At 34.4% G+C, this 11,623-nt stretch overlaps 1 protein-coding gene across 1 annotated transcript; it reads left to right on the top strand.

The window, feature by feature from the left end:
- Positions 1-7,549: 7,549 nt before the first annotated feature.
- LOC114720983 (cationic amino acid transporter 6, chloroplastic-like) lies at positions 7,550-9,969 on the top strand. Its single transcript, XM_028906742.1, has 5 exons — positions 7,550-7,903; positions 7,997-8,219; positions 8,437-8,767; positions 8,852-9,080; positions 9,178-9,969. Exons 1-5 carry the CDS (start codon positions 7,606-7,608, stop codon positions 9,720-9,722), a joined length of 1,626 nt encoding a protein of 541 aa, XP_028762575.1. The 5' UTR covers positions 7,550-7,605; the 3' UTR covers positions 9,723-9,969.
- Positions 9,970-11,623: the final 1,654 nt, after the last annotated feature.

The following is an 11,623-nucleotide window of genomic DNA, read 5'->3' as shown; positions in this document are numbered from 1 at the left end:
TAACCCTATCTGCTGGGTTAATTATAATTGAAATTATCCTCAGAAGAATGCTAATCTATCTCCCTATGGCCTACATAAAAGGCAGCCAAAGAAAAACTCTGGAATATAGACTACAGAACATCTGGTTCAAGAACTTCCGCGTGGCTCACCCAAAAAATTCAAGTGAATGAATCTAAGTTGGCCCCTCCTATAATTTGAGTTTGAAGAGAAAAAGAAAGAATAGAGAAAGACTCCGGTGACCAATTCCCTTCACTCCTTCCAATTTGCGAATCTATTTGGGAAGATGCCTAGCCTACTCAAATGGGTATATTGGGATAAACATTATCTACTAGTACTTTGGCGCTAGAAAGTCGTTCAGCTTTTGGTTCTCTTCTTCTGTGAATGACTTGCACTAAGTTCTGAAGTTATCCTTTGTGGGTTTTAATTAATGTCATATTTTCATTCCACTTTGGTTCTTTATCATTGTCACTAAATTCGGTTCTAGTGAATTCCTTCTCATTGACTCTTCCCAGTGACCATTGCTTTTTCTATTTTTATTGTTCACAGGTTATATGCCTTTCCTTTCTTTAATATCTCTGATTTTCTTAAGCTTGTTTTTAACAGTATGTTCATTATGTAAGTTTTAAAACTGGCTATATCACCATAATATAGATATTTAACAATTACAATATTGCCTATATATAATAGACTTAAACTTTAGCCGCCCCCATAAAATCGAACCCATTAATTATGATAAACTGCAGCGGCTTCATTGCATCTAGAATTCTTTTTGTGACAATAAAATTATCCATAATTTTTACTTAATAATTTTATTAATTAATTTTTTAAAACAGCTTATAATATAACCTCATATCTTGTGCTAAACCATCAATGTATATATCAAGTCTAAAATTTATTGAAATAAGTGCTTCACTAATTAATTAGTCAATCATGAACAATACAACTTACCTCATACTTTGCGCAGCACATAAATGGCTCACCCAGCCCTTTTAGGTTAGTAGCGTGAGTTGTATTGATGGAAAAAAGAAGAGATATGGATAAGTATTACCAATTTTTGTGCTGCAGAAGCTGTCATTGTCGATAGAGATTCCAGCACTAACAAATAATTGGATCGAACTTTTTCTGGGTTCCTCTCCGCAAGTCACTATAAATGGCCCTAATTACACTCAAATCTTGGGAAAAGGACCCCTTTTGTGGTTAGCTATGTGCAGCTTATCACTAACACAGAATGAAACCAAATCTTCTTGGAGAAGGACACCTTCACTGATGAACAAATCCATGATAAAATTTTGATTGTACCTTAATGCAAATTGAACGAAGTTCACTTACTTCATTGCTTTATTTTTATTAGTAATCTTAGCTTTCTCATTCATCAAGAAATATGTGCGTGTCTTTCTCTGCCAAACTGCGTGGAAATTTATGAAACAAAAGCGACATGGATATGATGGGGGAAAAAGCTTTCGTGATATAGAGAGCTTTCAAAATTGGGTTTTCTAAGTGTGAAAGCCTTGGATTTTTCTCCTCAAAGTCAAAGCAATCAATTGAGAATTTGTAAGACTAAAGAGTGAGAAATTATCCAGTTTAGTGGCACTCGTGGATCATGATAATGCCATTATTATTATTGATGGATATACTTTTTACCTTTGTTTTTCCCTAGTTGAAACAATAATAGATTCAACATCAGCCTAAAAAACACTATACATGGTTTCAGTCTTCTCCGAACACAGTGATTTAAAAATTATTTCGCCGCACAAGATAATACTCCTCCGGTCCTAATTATAAGACCCAATTGACTTATTTGAGAAGATTAAGGAAGTAAGTTAAGTTGGTTATTTATAATAAATAAGTGTTGTCATTCCTAAAATATCCTTGCTAATTAAGTATATTGGCAAAACTATCATTATTAGAAGGATTATCTTAGAAAAAAATGCATAAATATAAGAGACAAAATGGATTGGGGTCTTATAATTAGGACCAAATAAAAAGTCAAATCTTTAAAAGGACCGAAGGAGTAATAAACAACAACACTCTTCAGATTAAATGAACCCTCATTGCAAAAAAACAAGGACAAAGGATAATAAAAATCTAGAACCCAGAAGTAGAAAGTGAGAAGGAGAGCTCTGGAACAGAATTCAGTGCATTCTAACCATGCACCATGCACTGCCTCTCATAGGCAGAAAACATGTGAACCTTGGGTAGTCAAAATGGTTATTAAAAATGACCCAATGGCACATAAAAGCTCCAAAGACTCCTTTGCATACTCATTTTACTACCTCAAACTCACATCTTAATGCACACTAAGATTTTCTCAATTTTTAGTAATATGGAACTTCTTTTGACATACTCACACATTAAAAATCCAGCAATTCATTGTACAATGGCATATATAAATTTAGTTTTATCTTTGGACAAGAACTAGCCAGTATCCCATGTAAATGTAGTACTAGATGGGGTAGCTCAAGTTTTTAAGAAAAGTGAGTTTGATAAATGGTAATTCTATAGAGTAATTCTATAGAGTTTTCTATTCGAAGTCGACATATTTTTTAATATGATTACATAAGGTGTAAGAAACAAATCATTTTGTTGATGGTATAACTTGCTATAGATATTATACTCCTCCGGTCCTAAAAATAAGAGTCTTATATTTAGGACCGGAGAAGTACTTGATATTAATATTGATTGTATGTTTAATGATTTATTTTTGGCAAAAAAAAAGTGTAATGATTTATTAGCTCCGGCTAAAAGCATTAAGGAAGAGAAAAGAAAAACTAATGTAAGGTTCTTGGCTAGATTAACTTCTTAGAGGAGTCTGGTAAAGAATATAAGGGAAGGCGCAACTGTGTGCGTATCTTTGAAGTATGAACAACTATTATAAAAGGATACCTCCTGCAATAATCTCCGAGTTACACGTTGCAAATCAAACCACTCTCCTGCATCAATTAATTTGAAAAAGATGTTAGCTTCTTCCATGACGAAAATATTCCTTTATACGGATTAGAGATTGTGGTGCTAACATTCCCAAACAATGGCATTTTCTTGATGGAGAGGAGGGCCAGTTTGAGAACCAAATCTAATTCCATCCTCTCAAAACCTTGAAAATGTCATTATTATAGTCCCAGAAGATTAATCAAGCCATGGTGTTTGATATAATGGAACCATTATACTGATTTTTAATGAAGAGGAACAACAGAATTAAGGGCCCTGCAGAATTGCCTGCTGAGGTCTCTCTCCATTCTTCTTTTCATCAATTCCTCATCCTTGAACTTTGGCTTTTCATTATAATATATTAAGTGGCCATGAAATCATAATCATTTCCCAAGAAATGCTTTTTATTTCACTACATATATAATATCGGACTGTGAGTGTCATGCGAAGGGCATCTTCAGATATATATTCCTTAGATATTGAGAGAGAGCCATAGAGCTGGAAACCATTACAGCCAATGGGTTTTGCTGAAGCAATCTCACAAAATCTTTATATGTGATAACGCCATAAAGAGCGTGTCTATTCCATGCTTTGTTAGTGATGTGAGCCTAATGATTAGGAGTGGAAATATATTGATAAACTTGTGCAAATCCTCAAATCAATCCCATTGAGTTAAAGGACTGTTTCAGATTTGCACGTTCTGCAGAGACGTGCAAGCTAGCCTTTCCTCTTGTAGTTATCGTAATCAGAAACCTTATGATGGCTCATTATAGTTATTGTACTCCCTTGTATTCAAAAGGCTCCTGATAGAATGATATGCATGCACTAGTACTACCGTGATTGGTAGAGGCAGAGAAAATGAAGACAACGTTGTGGCAATGAAGTACTGATAGCATAATGTCTATGTTTCCATATTCTGCATGTATTTATGTAGGACTAATGAAAACAAATATGTTTTCTGTTTTTGTCCAAGAAACAAATATGTTTAACGATTCCAAGCCTACCACGAAATTAATTTTTGGAGAAGTTGCTCTATGGAGAAACCAAAAGGCAGATTTTTTCCTGGCATGCTGATTGATTCCTGGTATTTTATAATTCTTGTTTTCTTTTCCTTTTTCTCGAGGTGTGTGATTCTCTCTCACTATTGTCTGTCTCTTGTTTTAATTATTAAGTATATCTCTTGTCCCCCGTGTTTACTCATATATATATATATATATATATATATATATAAAAGAACAAACACCTTTCATTCACACTTGATACGACCGAATGAAGGCTCTTTACAAAAGAAAGCTTTACAAATATATATATGTATATATATATATAATATTATATGTATAAGGTGGCTGTGTGGCCAGCACAACCACTAGAGGGAGAGGCAAGGAATGAGGTCAAGGCAAATTTGGATGACCCACTTTGGACATTTTAAAAAGCAGAGGCTCCCACTGCTCCTTGCCGCCCTTGTCAGTGCAACTTCACCACCAGTCATATTACAAAAGACAACAGAAATTCCACTGTCTTAGTGCCGTTGAATATATATACACACTTAAATATAATCATGTGATTATGCTTACCACTTGCTCTCATGTACTTTAAACTCCACTTGCTCTGACTAATGTAGAACGTTTTGCATATCACAATATGTGCATGGGCCTGAAGCCTAAGTGCCTCTGTTTGAAGCTAACAGCTTAACTGTTACGTAGACTTTTGGAAAAATAAATGGGGCCAAGCATGAACAAGAGTCAAATGATTGTGACATATTGCAGCAAGTTGCAGAATGCAAAGTGTAAGAAGTCAACGGATACACACAGAAACATATGCGACACACACATATTTTGATATGCTCATCATAATGCTACTAATCTTTCATTATTGCCGACGTTTATATGTATGGATGAAATCAAATCGACTCGATTCATTTGTTTTACGGTACAAGCTGAGCTCATGGCATCACAACCATGACATGGAATTATATTTTTTGTGAACTTAATAACCATTATTCTCGTCCAGTGAACATTATGAGTGGACGTTTGTCGGCATTGGATAATACTCCTTCGGTTCTTAATATAGGACTCAATTGTTGAGTTGGTTTTGGTCCTAAATATAAGACCTATTTCTCATATTTATCAATTTTCTCTAAATTACCCCTATGGATACTCTCTCAGCCATAATCAAGTAGAAGAGAGAGAAGAGGTATTAAAAAAGATGATTATAGTGTTTTAGAAAAAATGTGTTACTTTTTTTATAATTAATTAACTTACCTAACTTCCTTAATATAATCAAATTAGTTAAATATATCTTATATTAAGAACTGAAAGAGTAGTTTTTTGGGTAATTATCTCAACTATCAAGTACTATACTGTTGAAAGTTTTTCTTTTTTATATTCGGAGATATGATTTCTTGGGATGTGGAACCTTTTTTTCTTCGAGGTCATCTTCCATAAGCAACCAACCCAAAGTGAACATGATAGCTGTAGTCTACTAGCTTCGATGATGAAGTCATTTATGGTTTGAGTTATTATTTCGATCCTTAATATAAGAGCTCGTTTAATTTTTATTTTAGTCTTAAGACTTCAATCGATTTTATTTCTTATATTTATCCATTTTTTCCCAATACAGTCTTTGCAATAATGATAATTTTAGCTAATACACTTGATTGGCAAAGATATTTTAGAAAAAACAATACCTATTTATTACAAATAACTAATTTAACTGATTTTCTTAATCTTCTCAAACTAGTCAACTAATTTTTATATTAAAGATCGGAGGTAATATTAAATGTCCACGGCAATGAGGTTGGCTTTATCCATTATTTTGTATTACAGCATACAAAGTCCACCTAGTGACCCTCATAATTTCATTTTGGAACATGAAATGACCAAGTTTGATCCACGTATTCAACTCATACTTTCGAATTAAAAAAGAAAAAGTCACAAGATAAAATGGTTTAACCTGTATGTAAAAACAAATTCTACTTTTGCCAAACCGATAACTGCCATAACGGATCCCCACTGAAATTATTTGTTTTTTAACCGAAAGTCAAATAAAGTATTTCCAATCCATATTGGATAGATGCCCCGTTGAATCGACCCAACTTCAAGAGCAACATCAATATTTTATGGTATGATTTCCATGGGTAGGCTCTGAAAGTTATCTCAGAATTCCATACGTAACAGGTAAATAACTTAGGCATATACCCTATTAATCAGTAAATTTACTAGGCAGTAGAGGGTACATTCATGCAAATCAAATCAAATCTAGATAAAGTTGCAGATATTGGCGAAGGGAGTGGATAGATTCCAGATGCTAGAATTATCAATATAAAATATCAGCAATTTTTTTCATATAGAACAATAACAAATATTCCTTTTTAAAATTATGGGCTTCTGTGGTTTGTCATACCGAAAAATGGACCATCAGTATATGCACAATGTCAGTGTCATGTGTCATAATTAAAGGCCTAAGTAAATTAATATCTGATGATTATGAGAAGTATGATTGGATCGCAAATTTCATGGGGCTCACATATATATTGAAGGAGAAAGGAACAGAAGGTAAAGGAAGCTAGCTAGGAGCCCGTGAAAATAATCAACGATGATCATTTTTCTCTTTTTTATCCTCCTTTTTGTCCTTTTCATCCCCCTATCCTTTTTCCTTCATTAAAATGGTTCAAGATCAAATCACAATTAACATAAAGTTAAGTGACCGTAAGTATGGGAATTAGACAGTGATTGACAAGTACGTGATATCAAATTAAAGTTAGAATTCTGAAATTTTGCGTTGAAAGAAAACTTACTGAAGGATATTTGCTAATCTTATAACTTACCTTCCCAGAGAACAAGGTGAGAAATGATTAAAGCTAAAGATAAGGTTCCATCACCTGCAGTAACATTCTTGAACCGTATTGAATAAGAAATAAAATCCTCGGACTGCCAAGTTGTTCAAATAGAATAGTTCCATCTCATTAAAGAACTGACAGCCGATTCCTTTCTCTAATTAATATCATATATTAGCAGGAACTTTCAACTATTTAAGGGCAACCGTACAATCACAATATGATGTTCTGCCCAAGAATCAAGTCCAACTAATCCTGAGTCCTAGTGAAGTAATATTTTGGTGCTTTTCTAGATTCTGTGACATCTTTTCAGAGTTTCACATTAGGGAAATTTCCAAAAGATTATGTCAAAGTCCGTCTTCCAAACCTGATTCCTTTTACAAAGCTAATTTCTAAGGAAATATGTAGTTTTTGGTCATGCCATAAGTCAGTGCAATTATTCTCTCTCTCACTCTCTCTCTTTCTTTTTTCTTTTTCTTTTTTTAAGCAAGAAAAGTTATCAGTCTCTTCAAAGCTCTGTGGCTGTGACAGAGTGAGAGGAGAAGGGGCGCTTGACTGTTAACATACAAACACAAAAGGACATGCTGGTATTTTCAAAAAGGCTAGGGAGATTTGGGACATTAGCTAGGCCCACCAATCAACTCCTAGGAAAGGAATAGAACAATATTCCCTCTCTCAATTTCGTATTTAAACACCTCCACTGCATTCCTTATTCAAGACAAGAAACTCAGTGCTTAGACATAAGAAAAAAAATGGATGATATGCACACTGCAAACAACGGCATGAGAATCGTGTCGAGCTATTTCCATTCCCTTTCCCAAACACCTCACAGGCTCAGAACAAGAATGCTTGCCACTTGGACCCCAGACCAAGAACTCAACCAAGTGAGGCTCAGGTCTGGTTCAGACATGAGGAGGAAGCTCAAGTGGTATGATCTGGTAGCTCTTGGTGTAGGAGGAATGCTTGGTGTTGGAGTCTTCGTTACAACTGGTCCTGTGGCGCTCCATCACTCTGGTTCCTCTGTCTTCATATCGTATATCATAGCCGGAATATCAGCCCTTCTCTCCTCTTTTTGTTATACTGAATTTTCAGTTCAAGTCCCAGTTGCAGGAGGAGCTTTCAGTTATTTAAGATTAACATTTGGTATGAAACTTTCTTGAGGACTTTTCTTGCTCTCCTCCACCACTTTTGAATTTAACTTCATTCTCATGATAAAGTCTTGCTTGGATGTTGCAGGAGAATTTGTGGGCTATTTTGCTGGGGCAAACATACTGATGGAGTATGTGTTATCCAACGCTGCAGTGGCAAGGAATTTTACAGAGTATTTGAGCTATGCGTTTGGGAAAAATGATTCAAATGTGTGGAGAGTGGAAGTTCATGAATTGCCGAAGGACTATAACATGTTGGATTTTCCAGCAGTGGCTATTGTTCTTCTTCTCACTCTATGCTTGTGTCATAGGTTTGATCTATTTCTTACCCTCTTTTCTATTTTTTCCCTCTTGTCTTGGATAAAGAATTGAAGTTTAATATATTATCCTTTTTTGTGTTTGTTGGATTTTTCTTCTTTATTTCTAATCATGGAAAGCCGAGACATTAATGATGTTACTGACAATTTTTCCCTAAAATGTTATCTATGGACTTTGAAAATGATAGTTTCCTTTTTTTGATGGCTGTAGTACCAAAGAAAGCTCCATATTGAACCTCATTATGACAGTCTTCCATGTGATTTTCTTTGGATTCATCATAGTCTCTGGTTTCTATAATGGAAGTGCAGAGAACCTGGTAAGTCCAAAAGGACTAGCTCCTTTTGGTGTTCGAGGTGTTCTTGATGGAGCAGCTATCGTCTACTTCAGCTACATAGGCTATGACTCAGCTTCAACCATGGCCGAAGAGATAAAAAACCCTTCTAAGAGCCTTCCAATCGGCATTATTGGCTCAGTTCTTATAACAACAGTGATTTATTGCCTAATGGCTTTGTCACTGTGCGCCATGGTTCCTTACAACCAGGTCTAGCCATCATTCATAAGTTCCCTTTTAAGCATGATGTGGATTCAGCAGCTGACAAAGCATCTTGTTTCTATGATTTGACAGATTTCAGAGAAAGCATCATTTTCTGGGGCTTTCCTTAAGATTGGTTGGAACTGGGCAAGCAACCTTGTAGGAGGAGGTGCTAGTTTGGGAATAGTGGCTTCTCTACTGGTAGCCATGCTAGGTCAAGCCAGGTACCTTTGTGTTCTTGGAAGGGCTAGGCTGGTCCCATCCTGGTTAGCTAAAGTGCACCCTTCAACTGGCACTCCATTGAATGCCACACTCTTTCTGGGTAAGCGAATCTACCAAAAGGAAAATAAACCCTTCGTGGTGAAGTTCATTCCTTTGGAATTTGAAACCTCTTTTTTGCCATGTGATGATGTCTCTAGGACTATGCACAGCATCTATAGCACTGTTCACGGAGCTGGACATAATAGTTGAGATGGTGAGCATAGGCACTCTGTTAGTGTTCTACTTGGTGGCCAATGCTCTTATATATCGCAGATACGCAATTATTAGCCATGCCCCGCCACTTATGACTCTCTTGTTCCTCTTCCTACTCTCTGCAACTTCACTTGGCTTCTCCATTTCTTGGAAGTTCAAGCAGCAATGGTGGGGTCTTCCTCTGTTTGGTGGCTTCATGTTTACCATCACAGGCTTCTTCCAGTACACAGTGCCTTATCTTCCCCAACCTGACTGGTCTGTGCCGTTCATGCCGTGGCCTGCTGCTATCTCCATCTTTCTCAACATTTTCCTCATGACAACACTGAAAGTCCTCTCCTTCCAACGGTTTGCTATATGGTCTTGCCTCATTACAATCTTCTATGTGCTCTATGGGGTTCACTCCACTTATCAAGCAGAAGAGACTGAGATGGGTGCTAACGAACCAGGCACAAACATTTTACAATCAAAGGTAGAATTGCAAGTGCTTTAGCTGAAGTAAATAAAAGAGAAGTGTATCTAAACTAGTTGACTAGAGCAGAATGTAAAAGAATGGATTTTCATCTTACTTAGTTGTATCGCTGTCCTACGACGAGGAAAACTCTTCAGGGATTAATTCAAAGTAGTGGGAAAGACGATTGAGGTCGAATTTTGGAACAAGGAAGGCAATGAAGGGGACAAATTTTGAGTGCTGATGTGAAAATGAAATGGGAAAAGTGGGTTTTGTAGTTGTCTTTAAGGATGTGTTGTGTGTGTGTGGGGGGGGGGGGGGATGGGAATAGCTTGAAGAAATGAGCAAGGCAAGATGAAAAATATGATGGGAACTGACAGGAGGGGAGTTCCAGACCTCGTATATTTCCAATAATGGAAAACATTACAAGTGATAAGCGTTAGCACGCCGGATAAATTAGAACCTTTTCTTTCCCTAGCAACAGATCAATTAGAGTCATGAGATATACATTAAGTTATGCATATCTCTTTCATAGATATTAATACAAAAAACTTGTACCAATAAAGATGTTAAATTTTATAATAAAAAAGAGCAAGGGGTTGCTCATACCCCACTATCTAATACCGCTTACAGTGCCTAATCTCGGGCCAAAAAGGACTTTAAAAATTGTAAAATCTCAACTCATAATTTATTACAACATTTTAATAGATTTTGACAATATTGATTTGTAAATAACAATACATTTGTATAAGAATATCTGATTTGGGATTTTGCAATTTTTAATATCTTTTTTGTTATTTTTACTAATGTTAATAACATTTTAATATCTCATAAGAATACCATGGTATAGTTTTGAAATTTTTTATAATTTTTAAAAAATCAAAATTTTGTGATTAGAGAGTGGGCCCCTTACTCTAAATAGGGGGAAAAAAAACTCGCATGTCATTTATACAAAAATATTAATTGTAAGAACTATCATGTAAAAAGTTTTTTAGCAAAAATATTAATTGTAAGAACTCTCATCTTTTCAACAAGTTTTAAAACATCTAATATAATAAAAAGGCTTAGCAGAAGTCCATAGTAGCAGGTATCATCTTCATCTTAAACAAACATACTCCATCTGTTCGAATCTATAAAAGTTCCGTTTAGATTAGCGATTGAAAAAACAGCTTATTATTAATTTGATTTTTTAAAAAATTAGATTAGGTAAAAGTTAAATCGAGTAATGTGAATTGTGTTTAGATTATATTTTATAAAATTTAGTTTGTAAAAGTTAGATTGGGTAAAAAGTTGTTTAGATTATAATTGAATAAAAATAAGTTTAGTTTGTCTGATTACCAAATTGAGTATGAGTTTTATTAGATAATGAAAAATGATTAAAAATGTAAATTTACAGAATATAATAATTTTATATTATTATAATAGGAAAAATTTTATTTAATAAATAAAATATATTTAAATTAAAAATCATATTAATATCAAAATTTTTAAACCAAATAATATTACATAATTAATTGGATGACATATTCTGCATAATTTATATAAATATAAAATGAAAAATAATATTAAAAATTAAAAATTTTATAAAAGCTATTAAAAATTATTTTCACTGAAGAGAATGTTAAAAATAAATAACTAAAAACTGATTTGGAAGTATAAGAAATATATAGAGAAAGGTATAAGAACAATATAGACATAAAGACAAAAATATCTTTTAATTCTAAAAAATTGTTTTTACATAAGTCATAAGTAAGTTTTAAGTACTTTTACTATCATATTTAAAAAAATAGTTTTTAATCTATAAATCAGATTGATTAAAAACTGTAACAAATAGTTTTTAAATTTTAAAACTGACTTATCACACTAAGTTGCTTTTCTTTCCTTCCAAAGCGCCACACGAAACAGGCTGGATGTCGTGGTCTCGTGGAGCTCCTGTGCGCGCG

Source organism: Neltuma alba, unplaced genomic scaffold, assembly GCF_004799145.2.
Source record: "Neltuma alba isolate B1F8T4 unplaced genomic scaffold, ASM479914v2 tig00012009_pilon, whole genome shotgun sequence".
NCBI classification, from domain to species: Eukaryota; Viridiplantae; Streptophyta; class Magnoliopsida; order Fabales; family Fabaceae; genus Neltuma; species Neltuma alba.
This window is presented reverse-complemented; position numbering and strand designations above follow the sequence as displayed.

Excerpts from the sequence above, each read along its gene's own strand:
- LOC114720983 (XM_028906742.1), top strand. The coding sequence starts at position 7,606 with ATGCTTGCCACTTGGACCCCAGACCAAGAACTCAACCAAGTGAGGCTC. Across the intron at positions 7,904-7,996 it reads TTATTTAAGATTAACATTTG|GAGAATTTGTGGGCTATTTT; the intron begins GTATGAAACTTT and ends TGGATGTTGCAG. Across the intron at positions 8,220-8,436 it reads ACTCTATGCTTGTGTCATAG|TACCAAAGAAAGCTCCATAT; the intron begins GTTTGATCTATT and ends TGATGGCTGTAG.